General features: G+C 44.3%; 2 protein-coding genes and 1 non-coding gene across 8 annotated transcripts; all 3 read right to left on the minus strand.

Moving 5' to 3' along the window:
• Positions 1-49: 49 nt before the first annotated feature.
• On the minus strand, positions 50-13,339 carry CHUK (component of inhibitor of nuclear factor kappa B kinase complex). 5 transcript variants are annotated; one of them, XR_014948483.1, is made up of 22 exons: positions 13,161-13,339; positions 12,996-13,090; positions 12,314-12,428; positions 11,868-11,937; positions 11,216-11,304; positions 10,734-10,823; positions 10,393-10,517; positions 9,786-9,893; positions 9,223-9,358; positions 8,726-8,920; positions 8,320-8,422; positions 7,673-7,796; positions 7,016-7,167; positions 6,554-6,615; positions 5,703-5,812; positions 4,697-4,746; positions 3,902-3,998; positions 3,355-3,502; positions 2,956-3,092; positions 1,643-1,742; positions 904-1,010; positions 338-429 (listed from the first exon to the last, which is right to left on the minus strand). XR_014948483.1 is itself a non-coding variant. In XM_085553856.1 (21 exons), exons 8-21 carry the CDS (start codon positions 9,835-9,837, stop codon positions 403-405), a joined length of 1,482 nt encoding a protein of 493 aa, XP_085409982.1. In that variant the 5' UTR covers positions 9,838-9,893; positions 10,393-10,517; positions 10,734-10,823; positions 11,216-11,304; positions 11,868-11,937; positions 12,314-12,428; positions 12,996-13,090; positions 13,161-13,339; the 3' UTR covers positions 50-402. The 5 variants fall into 5 exon arrangements, 3 of the variants coding, with proteins under 3 accessions (XP_085409982.1, XP_015721659.1, XP_085409981.1); XM_085553856.1 differs by lacking the exon at positions 904-1,010 and having other exon boundaries at positions 50-429; positions 9,223-9,347; XM_015866173.2 differs by lacking the exon at positions 904-1,010 and having other exon boundaries at positions 50-429.
• CWF19L1 (CWF19 like cell cycle control factor 1) lies at positions 13,327-19,520 on the minus strand. Of its 2 annotated transcripts, none has more exons than XM_015866177.3 (14): positions 19,466-19,520; positions 19,264-19,348; positions 19,054-19,132; positions 18,657-18,758; positions 17,694-17,908; positions 16,712-16,830; positions 16,359-16,443; positions 15,745-15,885; positions 15,547-15,658; positions 15,380-15,459; positions 14,775-14,984; positions 14,164-14,280; positions 13,616-13,713; positions 13,327-13,529 (listed from the first exon to the last, which is right to left on the minus strand). In XM_015866177.3, exons 1-14 carry the CDS (start codon positions 19,486-19,488, stop codon positions 13,385-13,387), a joined length of 1,611 nt encoding a protein of 536 aa, XP_015721663.2. In that variant the 5' UTR covers positions 19,489-19,520; the 3' UTR covers positions 13,327-13,384. The 2 variants fall into 2 exon arrangements, with proteins under 2 accessions (XP_015721663.2, XP_015721662.2); XM_015866176.3 differs by having other exon boundaries at positions 15,547-15,661.
• LOC116653638 (small nucleolar RNA SNORA12) lies at positions 14,450-14,592 on the minus strand. Its single transcript, XR_004307840.1, has one exon. It is a non-coding gene; the product is annotated as a small nucleolar RNA SNORA12 (small nucleolar RNA).
• Positions 19,521-20,823: the final 1,303 nt, after the last annotated feature.

Below are 20,823 nucleotides of genomic sequence, written 5' to 3' on the forward strand. Positions count from 1 at the left end.
CCCAGAGCCGAGCGGCGCCCTGTGATGACATCACACGACTCCCAGCACAGCCTACGAACCGCGTTTATTAACGATAAAAATCTGCTTAGAATTAAAATACACACGTCTGTACATTACAACGACCCGCTGCGCCCCCAGCCTCCTCTTGGCCTCTGCTACAGGGCCCGATAGGGCGGCACAGGGCCCATGTCCCCAGCACAGCAGTAGGCGCAGCCCCGGGCCATGCAGGCCCTGCCACACAGAGCGCTCGCTATGAAGGCACAAGGAGGCCGCAGTCTGTAACACAGTTAGTGCTGGTTGCATGTATCCACTGCTGGGCACGGCCTGGGTACCCGCATGTCCAAACCAAGAGGCAATGGGGCTGCAGCCAGCTGTCTGCACACAGCAGCACAGCTCACGGGCCTACTTCAGCCAGCTCCAGTCCAGGTTCTGAAAGAGCAAGGAAAAAAAGCAACTTAGAGGTGGAGACCATGGGATGAGATGCGGGAGGTGACAGAGAGGTAAGAATAATGAGTAGAAAGCCAGTCAGAGCTTCCTCCTCCTCTCAGCAATAGCAACTTCTGCTAATGAGTTTTATTCACTGTTTTCACTGAATTCATCCTGAGTAACTTAGCAACTCCAACCTAAATCCTCCCTCTTTCAACTTAAAACCATTTCCCCCTTGTCCTGCTATTATCGGCCCTTTCAAAGAGTTTACTCCCCTCCTGATTATAAGGTACCCTTCAGGTATTGAAAGGCTGCAATGAGGTCACCCCACAGCCTTCTTTGCTCCAGGCTGGACAAGCCCAGCTCCCTCAACCTGTCTTCACATGAGAGTTGCTCCAGCCCCCTGATCATCTTCCTGTCCCTCCTCTGGACCCTTTCCAACAGCTCCATGCCTTCCTTGTACCGAGGGCTCCATACCTGGACACAGTACTCCAGATGGTGCCTCACAAGAGCAGATCAACAGTTGTAACTCTTTTATCCCATAAGAATGGATGCTAACCCTCAAAAGACACTGTAAGTAGCTTCTGAAAATAAAAGTTAGAGCATGTCGGTGGATCTCACTTCCTCAGAGATCCTTGATTTCCCTACAGGACTGCACTAATTTGCAAAATAAACTGAGGCAATCTCAAGCTGGCAGAAGCTGTATTGACTCTTCCCTTTATAAAAAGGTCAGTCTGATTGCCTAACTGTTATCTACATTGGTGTTTCTACGAAACAGACCTAAAATCAGCTGAGAACCTTCTCAAGAAACCTTGCGTTCCGTGATGCTCTTCATCTTCCTGCTGACTAGGCCCATTTGAGCAGTAATTCACCAGCCTCAATCAGTAGCTCAGGAACACAGTTTCAGACTCCATCAACATTTTTGTCATGTCTTGCTATTTTAAAAAGCAGTTTCTGCAAAAAGCCTTCTTAGGACTCTCTTAAGCCCCACTTTCACCATAATGAGAGCTTAATAACCAGAAAAGGGCTCCATGCAGGCTGCTTTCCACAAGGACCAGCATGTTAGCAAAGTCCAGGGCAGTGATAGACACCATATGCCAACCACAGCAATTCACATAACCACAAATAATTAAGAAGTGCTAAGGAGTACTCCATACCCACAGAAGATTCTGCTGTGGCTGTGAGAGTCAGGTCAGAAACACACCAACAAACTTACCATCAGGCTGTTGTTCTGCTCTTCTCTCGCCTCCTGCAACATGCTGCTAAAGCGATCAAGATAATTCAGGTTCTCTTCTATCACATCAATAAAATTTTCCCTGTACAAAAGGTATAACCAGACAGATATTAATCTGACATCAGTAGGTTCCACACTGAAGAAAAAAAGAACAGTTCTCTGCAAGTATAGAAGCTGCCTTTTAGGGTACAAAACATGCCTAGAGGTAGTATCCTGCAGATCCTCACCCTACAAGCCTCAATTTGTTCTCCTTCCCTACAGAGTACTCAAACCACTCTGAAATTCAGCCTTATGAGAACACAGAGAATGAGTTGAGTACAAGAGACAGAAAGGATGAAGCGAGGGTAAAGGTTTCAGAAAACTGACTTCCAGCAAAAGCATACTTAGAAAACGTGTGTCTTCAGAACTTAGATATTTCAGGCCCCAAAAGAGAGAGATGGCCAAATGGAGTGATAAATGAAATGTCTGCACTTGTAAGCCCTGCTACAGCTCCACAATACCTGCACTGCAGCACTCAGAGTTGAGCAGCCTTTGAGGGGTGCCCCTCCTTCTGTTAGGCTGACTGGAATTAAAACTACTAATGAACTGGGAAAAGGCAAAAATACACATATATAAAAAATATAAATTAAAATATAAATTAAAAAAAGCACTGAAACCCTCAGCTTCTCTCAACTCTCTTGTCTCAGCTAGGCTGAGATATGAAAGAAATCAAATGTATGGTGCTAACTGATGGAGATCAAAAGCTTCACCTGAGAGTGGTATGTGGAACTTGCTCAGGATTGGAGGTTTGTGAAGAAAGAGTTAACCAAAGTCCTGAGGTTTTGGAGTGTTAGTAACATATGAGGTACTGAAACTGTTTACTGATGACTCCAACTTCAGATCTCCATTTCAATTAAGACTTTTAATACTTAAGCTGTGAGAAATACTAAATATGGCCTGATTTATCTGGCACCTGAACCAGAGCTTGGGCATGAAAAGAAACTGCATTTTGGCTCCAACTCTGCCTTTGCTGCAGCCCTGGGACACTGCTGTGATATGGACAGAAGGAAATTATTAAAAACCACCATCCAGGAACTGGACAACTTTGCCTTGAGAGGCAGTGTAGTATTCTACAATGCTCTCTCCTAGCATATCCAAAGCCACCATGCAGGACATGGTAAAGATGTGTAAATAGGTCATAGCCCCTGAGCACTGGAGACATCAGCAGCAGAAGACATGGTTTCAGAGTGTAAGCATACACAATGGTTACAATGACTCCTCTCTCTGCAGCACCGTCCTTTTCTTGTTGCTCTTACCCATCTCCAGGAGTTGCCATAGACGAAAGAGGGTGAGGTGCATACTCTGAGGAGCTCTGGGGGACCCACGTGGCTGCAGGAGTCGAAGCTGTCCCTTCTAGGCTGGAGCTCACCAGTGAACGAGAAGAGCTCTGAGTCTAGAAAGAAGAAACTCATTTTCTGTGATATGCTTCCAAAGCTGACCTTAAATGTTAGCACGTGGAAACGAAGAGAGAGTTTTGGCTGTACAGTCTGTGTGAATCTTTAGCACCTCAAACTTCCCTTCTCCATAGTAAAGTAATGGTTGTGTGGAAGCACCTCTTTTTTTTGCTTTGAGTTTGTTTCTTTACAGTTTCATTTGATGTCCCCTGGTTCTTGCAGTGGAAGGAAGTGCAAATAACTCATCCAGAATCTACTTACGCAAGCAATTTTCAGCAAATGCCATATCTCCCTTTGTCTTTTGCCTTGCATCTGCATCACTGAGTTATCAGCTTCTTTGATGTTATTTAGAGCCACTTCGATCTTTGGAAGCAAGTCAATAATCTTCTGCTTACAGCCCAAGAGCTTGCTATAACGAAACCAAAACACAGTTAATTCCAGCTGGATGGCAATGAGCTTTTGGCAAGACTGAAGTAGCCTCATCTTGAGATTCGAGGAAAATTCAGTGAGAACACCCCTTTCTCATAGCACAACATTATAGTAGCTGCAATTACAAGCTGCCTGATTTTAAGGCAAACTCTTGGCTGCTAACAGCACAAGCTATTGCATTATCCTCTCACTTGCTACTATCTATATGCATTAGCTATATGTCTTAGGGGAAAAAAAAAAAAAAAAAGTGGAAATTCAACACAGGCACAAAGAGAAGAATTAACACTGCTATGAGAAGTGCTTATCTGTGAGTGGAACATTTGGGTTCTGACCCAAAGATACAAATGTTGATAGTTGCCTTTTTTTCTGAATAGTGTACCTGAGATGACCAAAGAGCTCCTTTAAAACTCGGTCTTGGCTCTGAACTGTCTGTACAATAATCTTCACCATGTCTGTGCTGTCACTGTAGGCATGATCTGGAAGGAACATCAATCATTACATTAATAAAACGCTCAGTGAGGAGCCACTCACCTTCCCCTCATTCATGCCCAGAGACAAGAAAAGTCACTTAACAAGAGCAGACAAACAAACACAGTTCAGAAAACCATAGGTCAGCTATAATTTCTCACTAGGCACAGCTTTTCTTAAACATCTTTCCACAGGTAAAGGCTTCAGTAAGGACTGTAGGTAGTTGCCAAACGCACAAGCAACTAATTCTTCCTTGTTCACCAGGTACTGCGTTCAGAACATGTAATGCCCAAACACGAGGCTCCATCAAGAATTATTGAGATATTAAGAGAAAAAAAAGACTGCTGTTTGGCTAGAGTGATGATACAGGAATGGCAGATATTCCTGAGTCTGGAGGAGTAAAGGAGTAGTACTTGGAGAAAGAAGATATTAGGGAATGTCAGAAGGCATACAGAGTTGTTTGTGGCAGATACTCAAGTGTGAAAATCATAGGATAAATTCATGCCTGAGGAACAGTACTACAGGAATTCAGGAGAACTCCTGGCTTAGCAACAAGAAGAAACTGGCTTGAGGTATGTTCTTGACAGTGAGTCGACTTCTCCTAAACAGTATTTTCATGGTTGCAGGAACTGAGTTGAGAAAAATTAGTGAAAGTTAGTTGTTGGGCACAAACGCAGAGCAGTTTTTGAACAACCTGCTTTCATACCTGGAGGTCTTGTTTTTAATTGCTTGTACAGGTCTATGGCTCTCTGTTCCCTTCAAAAAGAAAGAAAAAAAAAATCATATGCCTTCATATGGTTCAGCTGTGTCTTCTTCCTGTAGCATCCTTAACTTGCAGAACCTCATTTTTGTGACTAAAGGTACTTCTGCACAACCACCTCAAATTCTTGCTCCTGTTCTTATGTTGCCTGGTCAATTTTAGCGACATTCTCCAAATGAAAAGAAACATCCACAGCATGAACAATAGGACAGCGTTTCTTTTCCAGCTCAGGGTATGCTTTAAGCACCTTGAAAAACGCTGATGCAGCCTTGTGCTTTCAGTAGTGAAAGTGCTACAAACAATGCTTTAGAAGGCAATTTCACCAGTAGCTTAAGCTGATGTGAATGCAGACAATGTAGACTATTGCTGCAAGAGGGAGTTCCTCTCCACTACCACTTCCTCCCCTGGGCCCAGTTGTGCTGTATCAGTGACTACATATGGACAAAAAGTAACTTGACCTAGCTTTGCAGAAAGGAAATAGCGTGCCAGGAGGACACATGCTTCCTCTCAGAATACTCAGAGTTAGTCAGAAGAGGTCTTACTATCAACACATTTAATCTTGTGGTTGTTTTGGCCTTCCCAGCTGTTTTCCCCATGTTTCCAGAGATCCAGCCATTGTGCACCTGCATGCTGGTTAAGTAAGCTAGGTGAGCTTGCCCCTTTGACCAAATGCTAATAAGACATCACAGATTGATCAGTGTTAAAATCTGCTTTATAGTGCTGCTAAATGATCACTTAATCTTCAAGAGGAATGTAGAGCCACAGAAGGTGGGGCCTTCACTCTTAACAGCAGAATAATCTTCAACTGATTGCAGAGCTGCTCTGTACACTTGCTTGCAAAAAAGTGAGAAACACATTTTGAAAACACTGACAAAAAGAGGCATTACAACAGATTAAAACACCACCCAGACATTCATTAATGCACAATAAAAACAGTAAGGAAAGAACTTACAAGCTCTCCATGACTTCTCCTTGGCGCCTTGCATATGGACTTTTCTGAAGCTCCACAATCTCTGTGTGCAGGGCCATGATCTGCTCATCTAGACATCCAATATCTTCAGCCTACGGGGAAATGCAGCTACAAATCAAACTGAAGGAGAACAGCAAGAATAAGGATAAAAACCTACAAAAGACTTCTTTGGAAAATGGGCTGACTGCAGACCTTACATGTCTGATAAATGCTCGCGGTGTGACTACAATATGGACTGTAAGGGCTGAAGACAGATCACAATCCTCAAGCTCTGCAAAGCAAATACTTGTTGATACTCTTCACTTCCTAGAAGCAGCTGTTGACAGCTTTGAATTATCCTGCTAGAAGCAGCCACCATTATAATTTCTTGTTTCCTGTAAGAAGCACATTGGGTTCATATGGCAGGGCTGCAAGGGTGGTCTCTGTGTGAAGAAAACAAGAGCTTCACCATGTTAGAGAAGACCCAGCACTCCACTAAAAGGACTGTTGAGCCATCACCCTGTATGTAGTGTAACCAGCAAGCTTTTTTAACTCCTCCGTCTTGTTGAGGACCAGGAGTGAGTGAAAAGTTTGACAGCTTTCAACAGATGAGTCATAATAGAGATGACTTTGAGATATTTTAGACCTCTACTCTGAGAAATACATTAGAAATGCTCTGTTTTTTCTTTGTTTCCCTTCTGAATGGCTTCTGCCTCCCAGGCTTTGTTCAGTATACCCAGGAGAAAAGAAGAATGGCTTTTGACAATAAACTTTTGTGATATAGACAAACTGAGTCTAGTGAATTTTGCATTGGTTTTGCTCAAACCACTAGATTCAAACAACTTGGTGCCTACCTGGGCACACTGAGAGGCCTTCTCTTCCATCTCCTTCCATGCCTTCAGCATCTTTTCTGAAGCTTAAGGGAAAAGATTTGTTAATTTGTAAAAAGCTACAGATGATAAAAAAAAAGCATGGCACAAGCTTTGCATGCATCGGTTGAATTTAAAGACAAACAGAATTAGATTGCATCTCCAAACAGGAGTCATGACCTAGATATGCTTAATGGGGAACAGCTGACATGTATTACCATGCCTTCAGTCATGGAGACATATTTATTAACCTCCTGCCTTTGCTTGTGCCAAATTCCTCTCCTTCCCCCAGAAAAAAAAAAAAACCACAAAGATGCTGAGAAGCACAATGGCAGCTCCTGAATATGTTTTCTTTTAAGCTATTTCCTACCCACAGTGGTTCATAGTCAGCCCAATCCCTTACAAAATCAGACAAGGCTCCCAGGAAAGTATTACAAAAATACGTACATATGCCGTAAGCCATCTGGTCACTGTATCTCTCCAGGTCAAGGCGAATGCTCTGGTGAAAGAATTCCAGCTTTGCTTTCAGTTGCTGAGATGCTGATACCATATTGTTTTTCATTTTGATTAGGTTGGCGTTATACCGAAGGAGACTCAGCCTAAAAAAATTAAAGAAGTACATCACATTAGCTGAAATGTGTATGTGGATTTATGTGGTCAGCAACCAAAGAAGCTGTTTACCTGAAGGAAAGACACGGTAAGCAAAAAGAAATAAGCAGTCAGATGTTTAGAACAGGGAGTTTCAGTGGGGTCACGGACTCTACCTCACCCTCAGAAGCTGCAGGTCCTCAGCGAGCAAAAAGTCCTTTCTCATTTCTTTATTTTTTGTTTTTTTTCTTTGAGCATGTGTGTCAATTAAGCAATCTTCGCAATGGGGACTATTTTTAACATACACAGGCTCCTGTAGTGCACGTGGCCCCAGAATGAAATAGAGTTAATGGAGCAGTTTAAGCTCCCAGCCCAAATACACTTCATAATGTACAAATATAGAAGAGCAGAGCGCTGTATAACTTTCAGCAATCAGGAGTTCCCTGAGCTGTGTGCTTCCAGTCAGTGTCTGTGTTTCCAAACATCAAATCCTCTGAACTAAGAGTAACAACTTACATGGCAGCTCTCTGTCCCTGGAAAAGCCTGCTGTAATCTTCTTTTAGCCCAATGACGTAGTTAACTGCTTCTGCCCATACCTTGCGGAGCTGAGGAATTGGCAGTTGGATTTTACTGTCCTGTACTGAATACAAGAAAAACACAATTGCACCTAAATGGAAGAACAACTCTAGAAAAGGAGTCTAGTGCTTACAACATTCTCTATTCCTGCTTCAGGTACCTAAACTAAGAGATCAAGACACATAACAACTGCTCATCTGTTATGTGATGTTCTGATTTCTTTGAGCGTTTTGGCTACTGGCATTAAAAGATATGGGTTAACACTGTGTGAAATGTGAGAGAAAGCAGGACCCATGGTTTGTTTTATCCATTAATTCTGCACCTAAAGCATTTGCTCAAGCTACCAGAGCTCTACAGAAGAGTTCCAAAAGAGTAGGCAATGGATAATCGGAACTATTAAATCTATAAAATCAAGAGATAACAGCTCTGTAGGCAACATTTTGCTAGGCTGCTACACGTTCTTAAATGGTCCTCTAAGCCAGAGGCTGCCCTTCAAGATACACATAGAGATTAATAAGGCAAATCTAACTTCCACATTAAACAAGAAGCAATGCTTTCAGGTCCAAGGTGTCCTCCAGCATACTTACCAATATAATTTACACACTCAGACAGACTCCGAGAAGCAAAGGGTCCATCATAGACAGTTTTGCTTTTATCAAACAAGTAGACCATGTAGCTATCCCAGCCCCTCTGCACAAACAAGAGAAAATCTGGTTACAAATTGAACTTGTTATTGTCATCAGAAACTCTTCATATCTGATGCCTTAAAAAAAATGATATTGATAGATCCTACAGAAGCACAGGACCCTTTGCTATCAAGTTACTTTAAAGATTTAGTCAGAATGTAACATAGGAACCTATGTTATCCAACAAAATCATGCTACATAAGAGTAAACTAACTCATGTGGGATGAGATCAAAGCAATTAATCTTCCTTAAGATTTCAAATTGCCTAAGAGTGAGAAAGGCATTAAATGAACAGAATCATTCTTACTACGCCATCAATAACACACTGGGAAGCAGGTTTCCGGGGGTCCAGGCAAATTCCTGTTTCCAAGAGCAGTTCCTGATTTCCAGTGCTTATTCCAGTTTCAGACTCAATTTTCATCTGAAGGGAATGAAGACTTTCCTCAGGATGCAAGAGAAATGAAACAATCTTGGCAGAGGTCATGTTTAGGATGTGTACTATCTGTAAAATACAAGTGCAGATTAATTACAAGTCACTGGCTATCCAAGCCAGTGCACACAACAGCCTTGGAGGGTGCATAAAACCATAAACCATAAAGTTTTAATGCAAATATTAAACAGTCGAGGTTGCTGAGTCCTCACTAAGATGGCAGGCAGGAATACAGGATCATTCTTCTGTTACACCAGCAAAAAAGATCCCTCAAAACCCAGAAGCTAGATGATGCCACATTATACCTTTGCTGTATTGAGCACAATTCCTCTTCTCTGAAATATTTCTATTGAGCCCAGTAAAACTACACTCACCTTCATATTCAGTATGCGATCCATCATTACGAAGCACTTTGGACAATTGGTTTCAGGATCTAAACCTCCACCCCTCTGTTCTGGATCCCAATTCAGCATCAGTTGCAACCAACTTTCCATCGGTTCTACAATTAAACTAAACAACAATAATGAATTTCCAAACAAAAGAGCCACAAGAAAGAGAAGGAAGATATTCTTCTTGTGTGCTCTATTCAGCATTCAGCAGACTCTGACTATATCTGAGGCCTCGGCTGTTCTTGCTACAGTATTTTCCAGTGCAAATACTACATTACTTAGTTTTCACGAGGCAGCTCATTTAAGCTTCCATGACTAAAGTTATATTAGAATTATTTACAACTTGGTTTATGAGATTCAATACCATCAAATTTTCAGGTAGATATTAATGAAGTCACCTCTCTCAGTGAAGAGCCCAAAGATTCCAAGCTATTCCGTAACTTTTCAGCAAATAAATAGCTTGCTTACAGGTTGAGACAGCACTTAGGAGAAAGAAGGACCCCTCTGTTTAAAAGACAAGGCAAAAATTATTACTTTGCCACACTTACCTACAGATGCCATGAGGCTGCGGCAAATGAGTACTAAAGCGAACCTCCCCATTCATTTCTTCAGAAGCAAATATGTGCTTCGGATCCTTCTTCTTGATTTTTTCATGCCTAGAAAATGAATTCTTTATGGGTATACTGACAATGCTACTTTTGTAAGGGGCCAAGCTAATCTGGCATCGGCAGAAAGCGTCAGCTTTAGAAAACAACATTTTTTCGGGATGAAAAAGATATTTCTAAACAATTTACCCAGCACAACTATCTCCAACTGCAAGAAGGAAGTCCTTGCAATTAATTCTGTCTCTGGAAACATTTTCACATCTGCTTGCAAGGACATCTGGAGAGCATCAAGCAAAAGGACCAACAGGTAACAATTACCTGTGGACCACAGAGCAATCCTGCCCAACAAAATCAGCCTCTGCACAACTATGAGACAGTCTGAACTTGCAGGAGTCCTTTGGCAAACTCATTGCACTTGTCTTGGTGCCAGAGAAGCAGATAAGGTAGAAGTATTGGAAATACCATGTGTTACTGGAGCCAAAACTAGAAAAACCACTGTTGGCAACTCTATATACATGATAGCTGTCAGTCCTTTTGCTGAATGTCTTACCAGGTAAATGGCTGGAGATTGTGTAGGAAAGGCCGAAATCCTGCAATGCATTCAAACACCATCGTTCCAAAGCTCCAGTAATCAACAGTGACAGAGTAGGATTTATTCTCAAAGAGTTCAGGAGCCTAAAAAGAACCATACAAGGACACTCTGAAAGAGGCAATTCAGCACTGCTGCAGAGACAAGTGTGTGTCTAGGAGTGGCTCATGGGGAGGAACAGAGGTGGAACCAGCAGGAAGGTGACCAGGGACTTTTGTAGGTTCTGACACACTTCTGTGATGCTATAAAATGTGGTAATACCGCATCACTTGTACACATAAAAAACAAAACAACTGTCTTACCAAATATTGCAGCGTTCCAACAAATGAGGTGCACAAGCTTCCTTGATCCAAATCTTTGGCGTAACCCAGGTCTATTATTTTGTGAACGATCTGCAAGCAGTTTAAATAGATCATCAGGAGAACAAATTCAGAAGGGAAAAAAAACAGCCCAACAAAACCAAACCTATGACATGCATACAAGAAGGGGAAAGCCAGCACAGAAACTCTGGAGGAAGTCCATGGTGAAGCTCTGAAATGCAACACTGCACTGAAACTTGCTGTTTCACCACAGTAGGTGGCCTCATCCACCTACCTCAGCTTAGACTCAACTTCATTTAAAGCAACCCAGCAGTTCTAGCTTGGCATTCCACCTTCTTATCTTGAAATTTTAATTTATTTGTTAGAATTCAGAGATGAGTTTTCTGTCTAATTCAATGCCAAAAGCTACTCACTCTTACTTCCCTTAGGCAAAGCTGCTCACAGTTTGCAGAGTTGTGACTTACCTTCCCACCTTCATCCTGAAGAACAATATTTTCAGGCTTTAAATCTCTGTGTATAATTCTGTTTTCGTGCAAATATTGGATACCAGACCCTAAAAGATGTGATTTAACAGGGAAAAAAAACAAAACAAAAAACCACACTTAAAGACATAGCTGAAAAATACCTCCAGCTTCTTTGATTTTGAAAGCAACACATTTTCTTTTAGAAGAACTACTAAGAACTTGACTTCTAACACTTGTTGGGTTTGTGCATGCAGTTGTTACAAGCTGTTACTCTGCACTTCAGAATGGGTAGGCTGCTGTGAGCTCTGGTGGCACAACTGCAGGACTGATCCCTTGCCTTAAGGGTGAAAAGAAGGGTAGCCATGAACAGAACAGGAAACTTATGACCTCAGTGCTACAGAGTTACCCACAGCTGACCACCACAAAGCTTCTTCTGTCCCTCTCTGTGGACACGTTATTAGTGTTAAGCCTCTCATCTCAGTGATCACCAGAGACATGGGATCCCTTGCTCTGGAACTGAAGCCCACTTTGCTTTTGCACATTGTTTTTTATTAGTCCCCTTCTCAGGGTGAGCTGAAAAAGGAAAATGCCGTTACACATAAATACAAATATACACAAAACAAACAGACACTGAAGCCCGTAGACTACATACCAATGTCACTAAGCAGAGAAAGTATCTGACTTTCCTTAAGTCCACAGCAGTTCTCTGGTTTGTTTAGTAGCTACAAAAAGAAAGATGACAATGTTTACACTCACAATGCATCAAATCAATAGTCAGGAACAATATCTTCCATCCCCTGCCAACCCTTCAGCCTCTTAACATTGTCCCAATTGTTTTAAACAGTACCAAAACATAAGACGAGGCCAAGTTACACATTAACTGCTCCCACAGATAAACACTGCAGCACTTCACATCTGCTCATATGTCTCCAGTCTGTTTGCTGCATAGCACTAGTGAGGTAGTTACTGTATATTTACTTCCCAAAATCTACACTAAAAAAAGAAGCTCTGCAGAACATATATGGCTTCACAGATGGCAGAGAGGCAGCACCACCACCCCTTGTTTTGCTGTGCCATGCAAAGCAAAGCAGTCATTACCTTCCGGAGGTCACCCCCCGAGCAATACTCCATTGCCAGAAGGGGCACATCATTCACAAGGAAGTTCATTTCCTCGGGCACTTCGCAGGCTCTCACTACGTTGGGATGGTTCAACCTAGGAAAGATGGAAAGCTTGAGAAAACCCTGACTACTCTATTGAAGAGGGGAAGAAAGACGTCTGGCTCAGGTGTGAGCTATGCTCCCCAGGTGTACTATTGCTAAGCAGTGCTCCAGCCCCATACACCCCCTACCTGGGAACACCAAAACCAGGGACATACACCTCAAAGCTGAGATGTGATGGAGAGCTGTGCTCCCGGCTCACACTCTGGATTAACTCATTTCACATGTGTCTCTATTCCTGTGTCGGGAAACCCTTCTTTCGGCCCAGACACAGCACTGACCCTGCAGGCTGCGGGCACCTGCTCTGAACATAAGACTGAATGGCGCATCCAGGAGGCTCTAAGGACGGACCGTGCACCCTACAACCCGTGCACACCACGGCAGCCACAGCTGTCAGCGCGGCTGAGGACACGAGCAGAGCGGGGCACACCCGCACTACAAGGCCGCCCCGCGTGGGCGCTCCGGATGGGCAGAACGGGACGAGGCCCCGCAGTGCCAGGACAGCCCCGGCCCGCCCCTACCCGAGCAGGGACAAATAGGGAAGCGGCGGCCGGGCACTCACTTCTTCATAATGTCGATCTCGTGGCACCAGCGGTCCTTGTTCTTGACGCTCAGCTCCAGCCGGCACGACTTGATGGCCACCCGTGCTCCCGTGTCCTGCGGCACACAGCCCCGTCACGCCGGGCCCGCTCCCCCACCCCCGCCCCCACTACCGCCGCCGCCCCACCTGGTGCTGGTAGAGGCACACGTTACCGAAGCCGCCGGTGCCCAGGCGGTCGCGCATCTCCCACGGCCCGCAGCCGCCCGCCGGCTGTCCCCGCAGCGCCACGCCAACGGGGGCCGGCGGGGGCCCACGCTCCGCGCCCCGCTCCATGGCGCTGCACGCAGATCCGTGCCCGTAGCTCCGCCTTTATTGCCGCGTCACCGCGCCGCCCGCCCGCCGCCCCGACGTCAGTCCCGCAAGGCGAAGTCGAAGGGCTGGAAGTCGCGACGGAACGCGCCGGCCTGGGCCGCTTCCTCGGGACGGGACGCCGTGCAGCTCCGCCAGTCCGAGCGCTGAGGGACAGCCAGCAAAGCACCGCTGGCCAGCACCGCCCTGCAGGATAAATGGCATCAAAGGGGGGTGAGAGGAAGAAAGGATGTCAGTGGGAAATGGAAGGGTATAGAAAGTAATGCACCCACCTGCCAAACTGCAGCGGGAAGCTGCCCCGGATACGGTGGAAGAGCTTCTCACCTGTGTCCAGCTCCACGTAGAAGTACGGTGTGCCTGGCTGCACCACCTGCGTAGGAAGGAGGATGCTGAGGCCTGGATCAGAACTGCCTGGGCTAATATGGTGTATTATAGAGGACAAAGAGTAAAATAACTGCACTTCTCAGCTTAGAGAACTCTTATCTAGGGGAAATTAAAACTACCTGGTGCATGGTGATGCTGGAAGGGGGTTGGTGTTCAGTAGGAGTGAGTTTAGCAGGCCTTACACATGGCTAGAGTAATGTGACCAGGGCTATTTCTTATATCCCTACCATTCAAGTCAAGCAAAGGACTTGCTATTCACATAAGCAACACATCTTATGATGCTGTCAGGAACTTCATGAGGAGCTGAACTCAACTGGCACATGGGCTCCAAATCGAGTCTGCTTCCAAACAGCTTAACCTTACCCCACAAAGCAACCTCAGAGGGAAACAGCACCATGACAGGGCAGAGGGGAAGGAAGGTGGATGTATCTCATACCTGCGTGATATCTGAGTGCTCTGGGATTTCTAACAGTTCAATCTGTTGCTCCTGTGCCTGTGTAATGAAGCACTCCTTAATGTCTTCAGAAGTATAGTCCAATGGGACAGGAATCACCTCGAGAGAGAGAGATAAATGTTTCCAAAGAAGTAAAGATGAAGGAAACCACTGACTCACAGAAAGCAATCGTTCCATCACTGGAGGTGGTATGCTCCTCAGTTCTATGCTATATCATCATCAGGGTGGGTGAGCCCCCACCTCTCCAGATTTAAACTTATGAGAAATCTTCTATAGGAGTTGAATAAAATGCTGAGAACTAAGAGCCTGAAAAAGTTCCCAGCAAAGCCTCCCTCCTTTCTGATCTCTGTGGTAGTTTCAGGCCGGTCTGATACAATTACAGACCTGCCAAAGAAAGAAACCACCACAATAAACCACTGACTGATACAGCAGGAAAAAAAAACCCATCAAACCAAAGGGTTGGTATTCATAGACAATGACCAGAACCCTGCACGTAGCCTTACACTTTGAGCCTACTCCAGTTGCATGGTGAGCACTGCAGCTTGTATACCCATGGGAACAGATCAGAGTAAGAAGAAGCACTAAAACCATACCTGTAACTGCAGATGCTGACTCTTATAGTTCCTTTCAAATAAGACGTATCTCTTTCCCTTGCTTCTGAAAAACTCCTTCAGGGCACATTTGTACTTGGTCACTTCTTCCATCACCTCTGAAGACAAGTCAACCACCGACTGATAGTGCCCAATAGGTAAAATCAAGACATGATCAGGTAATAAGCCGCCCTTGGCCAGGGCAAGGTAGCACTGGAGTGAAACAATACACATAGGTTACTCACTGACAAGAAAATCACCTTGAAAATGTATATCTACTTTCCAACCAAAACCAGATAAAGTTGCCACTGTAGCATCTTCAAATGGATTATGCCATACAGGAGCAAGAACCAGAAGCAAAGCAAAGGCACTAATGATTTAATTAACCTCCAAGAAGTACTTTGAGATCTTGATGTAGAAGCTGTCTTGTCTTCTGTTTAATCAGCACGTGAAAAAAAACAAACCAGTCATCCCAGGTGCTTTTGGTGTAATTCCAGCCAGTGCATACTAGTGTTTTGTTTAGTTTTTTCCCCTTTTTAAAATAAATACTGCCACATTGTAACATGATCTTGCTGGTATGTAGGAAAGAATGTACTATTGGTACTCACGTGTGTGCCAATGCTAACAACCAAGTGCTTCTCCACTTCTGGGCTAGCAAGACAGAACCAGCAGGGTCCTGTGGGCTGTGCTGTATGGGATAGGAAAGAGAAACAGGTGATATGAACTGATACCTCCAGTAAAGCTCTCGGGGGAAAAAAAGCATCCACATACTTACGGGGCTTTTTGGCTTGTTTGCTTTGGGTGCTCCCTCTATCCTTCCCATCTGAGAAACGTTTCTTCCCTTGGTGCTTTTTCAAATCAAAGAAGAACTGACATGCTGGTTCTTCCTGCTTAGAAAATGAAAACCAAAACCCATTGTAGCTGCATCCCAGAGTCAAAGAGTACACACATTAAAAGCAGACTGCAGCAGTACCTCTGCACACCCAAGTACTTTGGTCTTCTGTGTCCCTTTCCTCAACTTTCGGTATGGATTTTCAGTGACATCCTGGGGCTGTTTTACTAGCTCTGCGGGGTCCATCAGGCTCATGGGAATAATGCTGAATGCATAGAGATACTGGAAGGAAAACAGATGGCTCAAATGCAAAGTTTTTGCAATGACTGTAAGTCAGCTGTAAACTATCAACATCCTTCTGCATCAGTACTCTGTAACTTTTTATAAGGATTAAAAAAATAAATAAATAAGCAACTTATGTCACTCCAAAAGTTATTTTAAGTGATTTGTACGGGTTCCTGTGTAAATTGTTTCCCTCCTAAAAGAAGCCATGGGAAAATTATCTAAAGCAGCTGAAGAAGGATGGCAGCTTTCCAGCAGCTGTCTTACAGCTAGATAGCATTAGACCAGGTACAGAGAAACAGAACACATCTGGCATTCTGTACCCCTCTGACACGATGGGCAAATGCCATCTTATTCAACAGAGACAGACACCTCCACTTTGGCATGATTCACACTGCCTTATGACCAGCTAAATTGGGACTTGCTGCCACGTTATTTGTACTTGAGAAAAGAAGATTCAAGAGTATAAGTACCTTTTTCTTGCTTGTATTGCCGACTTCAGCAAGAGCAATAAACCTGGTCACGTGTTGTGGGGTCTCCTGCAGCACAGTGTGATTTCTGTATGGAAGCAAAACTTGATTGTATTGGCATATAGTTAAAGGACAGTGGGAAAACCACATGTTCTCTACAAAGGAACTCAGAAACCACATCAGTTACATGTAGGTTTCCACTCAGAACAAGAAGGCCTGAGAACAAAAAGACTTGTGAGGTCTAATAACCAACAACCACACAGGCTTCATAAAATTACACTGAATTTTCCTCCTGTGTTCTTTAAAAACTGAACTCTTATTTCAAAATAAATGAGATTTCATGATGTCTTACAAACCTATAAGGAAGTCTCTCATAATAGGCCTTCTCTAGTGCAGCAAAGTGATACCTTGGCTTGAGACTTGCAGCGAGATCAGATATTAAAGTGGAACCACATTTCTTGGTATCTATTTGTCCCTACAAAATATAAAAAAAAATAATAATTTAAGATCTCTGTCAGACTACACTGAAAATAAATGGCTTATTCTGAACTGCTTGCTGGAAATGTAGAGGTTATGACTATGGCTGTTGCCATTCCTTGAAGCATGAAGCGAATATGGTTTGATTTCTTATCTCCAACCCAAGTCTACTCATTTACATCATTTTCCATACACAAGGCTTTACATCCAGTCATTTCACCGATACAAATTTGACCTATTTCCCCCTTCATTGATCTTGGGAAGCAAGTGCAGCACAGAATGAGTTTTGGCAAATAGCAATATAGGTCAAAATAACTAAGGCATGTTTTAACCACATTCCCAGAGCTCCAGAGGTTCAGAGTGGGATACGCAGCACTGCATCCAGATGTGGAGTCAGTGGTGAAGTACTGAAACAGGTTGCTCAGAGATGTGGTGGATGCCTTGCCCTTGGAGCAGGCTGGACAGGGACCTGAGCACCATGATCTAGCTGAAGATATCTCTGTTTATTGCAGGGGTTTTGGATCTCCCAGTGGGACCAAGTCTGCAGGTCATGGACTTTGAGACAAGAACAATTCCAAATGAACAGTATCTCCAAGAGGTACAGTCTCATGGTCTGAATATAGCATGCTAAAACCTTTACTTACTGAACATCAGCTTTTCTATAGAAATCATCATAATGTCCATGGAAAGAAAGCTCTTTCAGGAAGTTATCCTACAAAGCCCTTAAATGAGTAAATTAAAAACAAGCAAACAAACCAACTGATCATGAGGGTCCTTCTGCAAACAGCCAAAGCAAGCAGAGATGCCATTGTTTGTTAGATACATCTGGAAATTAATTCCACCAGAAAACAGAAGACTTACTGGGCTGTTTGCAAAACTCTCAACATCTCTGGGCCAGGGGGAAGTCAGCAATATATCTACACCTTTGAAGCTTGGGGTCGATAACAATGATGATTTTAATTCAGTCACATCCTTTGAGCTAAAGCTGTAGGCAGGAGTTGGCTCATCCTGAGACTCGGTGCCACTCAGGTATGCAATCTGCAGTCCTGAAGTACCACTGAACAGACCTCGACGTCCTGCATGAATGCACAAACACACACCTGAGATTTAAAAGCTGCAGGTAAGCTCATTTGTATCATAAGCAGAGGGCCTGATTTAGCAGCCCTGCCTTACTTTGACTGAAACCTTTTGTACAGGCAGCTCATTTTCTGCGTTCACAAATTCCAGGAAAGACATTTTAGTACAATGGCTCCAAACCTGCTTTCTGGTGAAGCTGTTTATACAACCCTTGGTTTTCTCTCCTCACTCCTACATTGCTTCCCTACAGTCAATTGCTAACAAAAGCATGGTAAGAAGACTGAAGATAAAAAAGCCAATTGCAAGTTCCTTTTTAACTATTTTTGTCAGGCAGGATTCTAGAAAGAAATTAACCTTTCCTCTTAGTTTTGCTACCACTTCATTACCTTTAATGATTATACTTTTTGTCTTTGCTACTCTAGTACAACCACGTAGCATAGCACAATTACCCTTCATATAGGAAACCTTCACTTCACAGAGAGAGACACAAGAAAGGAATATGTTCTCAATCAAAAGAGTCTTCCAACCACTTTTTCTTTTGGGTATCAAAATTCAGTGTTAGAAAACAACAACAGGACACTCCTATTTTATAGAGCAGATATATTGGCCTTTCAGTAAGAAGTTCAACTCCAGTCTTGATGCAATAATAAGAGATGTCATCAAAATTTCAAGAAAAAAAAGGAGGGGTGAGTTAAAGCACAAAGATCACAAAGTGTTCTTGAAAGCAGCATCACACAAGTACGTTACCTAAGAAAGTGATGTTCTCAGCCAATTCACAGCCTGTGACATGTGGAAAAAAGTGTACGGTCTCTTGGTTGTTAGCACCAAGCACGAAGGTTGGAATTGGAGCTGAAAAAGAAAACAATCGGTCTGGTATAAAGCACATGAAGTACAGCCATCCCAACACCCTTCACTCTCAGCGTGCCAAGGCCATAACCACAGAATAAGAGAATTTCCTTCCGAAAAAAGAGCTTGAACCTATTGTTATCTCATTACCAGATGCTTTAAGGTGCATCCTGTAAATGATGGCCCAATGGGACAGCTTTGGGCGGACAGCTCACACAGCCAAGCAAGACTTTAAGGACAGGGGGTAAGTGGGCTGTGCCAATACATCTGCTATGGGGAGCGAAATCTCCTTTCTTACCTTTCTTAGCCCCCGAACGATACTCTGCCCATTCAGCATCAGAAGTGGAGCTGAAGAAATCCCCGACGCACAGAAGCATCTGCGAACAGCACACCGAGAGAGAGTCACACAGCACCACAGACACGGCAGAGCCCCGCGGGCAGACACAGTCAGGGCTCAGCTGTAAAGGGGGTGAGCGTGGCCCTCCCTCTTCCCCACCCCGAGCCTCACATCGAAGCGGCCGCTCTTGCTCTGGATGGCCCGGACCCGCCCGAAGAGAGTGTCCAGCCGCCCCTCCACGTCACCGCACACCAGCCTGAAGGAGACAGAACCTCAGCGACCGCCACAGCACGGCACAACCCCCCACCCCATCCCCCACCTCATCCCGTCCCGTCCCGTCCCGTCCCGTCCCGTCCCGTCCCGTCCCACTCACACACGCAGCGGCAGCTTCTCCATAGCGGAACTCCTCGGCCCGCCCTTCACTTCCTGGTGCGCCGCGTACAACACTCCGCCGCCGCCCCGCGCCGCCGCGGCCCGTTCCGCTGCTGTCCGCGGTGCTGAACCGCAGCGAGCAGTGCCGCCGTGTGGCAACGCCAGCGCCAATTGATGTGATTTGGACCTTTTTATTTTTCTTGAAAATGGGGGTTGTGTTTCTTCTTTACCCATCTGTGGGAACTTCAACAGACTGCCGTGATCTTTCAAATATGGTGGATAGAAGCTTGGCAACTTCATCTGCCAGATCCCTCAGAACCCATAGACTGATCTTATCAGGTCCCATGGACTTGTGCACCTTCAGGTTCTTTGGATGATCTTGAACCTGGTCTCCACTTACACTTAGGCAGATGTTCCTTCTCCCAGTTCTTACCTTTACAAGCAGGTCCTTGTTCAGCCATGCTTGTTTCCTGTCTCCTCTGCTTGACTTCTTATGCTGGGGATTGGAGAACTCTTGTGCTCTTAAAGTGTCACCCTTAAAGTGCTGCCTTAAAGTTCTGTTCCTTTCCCATGCCCCTAAGGACTGTTTGCCAGAGCATCTCATTCAGCAATTACTTAAAAGGTATGAAGTTCACTCTCCTGAAGTTTAGGGTCCTGTCTCTGCTCTTTGCCAGACCCACACATATCATGAACTCAGGTCGTGATTGTCTGGGTGAGCAGAATCATGAACTTGACTAACTTATGGTTGTTACAGACCAGGCTGCCCTTGATCTTACTGATCTCTGTATTGGCAAGCACCAGGTTTAGTAACACTTTATCTCTTGATGGTCTATCCGATACCTGGATTAGGAAATTATCCTTAACAGACATAAGGAGCTTCCTGGATTGTTTTCAGCTCACCATGCTGTTTTCCCAACAGATGCCCAGATGAGAGCCTGGTTACACGGTGCCTTTTGTAGCTGAAGAAAAAAGACCTTGTCAGCAGGCTCCCCTTCATCAGATGTAGAGCCCAAACACCAGATTTCCTTTATTGTTCTGGTCCCTAATTTTAACTCACAACTCTTAACCTGGTCTTTACTGTTTCTCAGAGGCAGCTATTCCCCATATATTCAGTTCTTAACACAGAAGGCATCTTCCCCACCCCTCTTTCCCCAACTATCCCTTTAAAAAGTTTGTGGCCCTCTGTAAGGTTGAATGATATGAATATGGTAACAAAGACGATGGCAAATATTCAAAAGGTTATTTATAAAGGAAAACTCAACAATATGGATACTTTAGCTGGAAAAGCTGGGGCAATCTCCACCAGGGAGCAATCTCCAAGAGATGCTGCCTTGGTGGTGGTCAGCCCTTAAATGAAGT

This window comes from Coturnix japonica, chromosome 8 (assembly GCF_054131305.1).
Source record: "Coturnix japonica strain WE chromosome 8, WE-NBRP24, whole genome shotgun sequence".
Lineage (NCBI taxonomy): Eukaryota > Metazoa > Chordata > Aves > Galliformes > Phasianidae > Coturnix > Coturnix japonica.

Bases quoted from the DNA above. Each gene is read 5' to 3' on its own strand.
- CHUK (XM_015866173.2), bottom strand. From the start codon at position 13,307: ATGGAGCGGGGCGCGGAGCGTGGGCCCCCGCCGGCCCCCGTTGGCGTG. The intron at 8,423-8,725 runs GTAAGAATGATT...TTGTTTGTGCAG, and splicing joins AGTGTGTTATTGATGGCGTA to AGGGGCTGGGATAGCTACAT. The intron at 7,797-8,319 runs GTAAGTATGCTG...TCTTGTATTCAG, and splicing joins TGAGTGTGTAAATTATATTG to TACAGGACAGTAAAATCCAA.
- CWF19L1 (XM_015866176.3), bottom strand. From the start codon at position 19,488: ATGGAGAAGCTGCCGCTGCGTGT. The intron at 14,985-15,379 runs GTGAGTACCAAT...GTTTCACTCCAG, and splicing joins TTGTTAGCATTGGCACACAC to TGCTACCTTGCCCTGGCCAA. The intron at 13,530-13,615 runs GTGGGTGCATTA...TTTATCCTGCAG, and splicing joins TTCCCGCTGCAGTTTGGCAG to GGCGGTGCTGGCCAGCGGTG.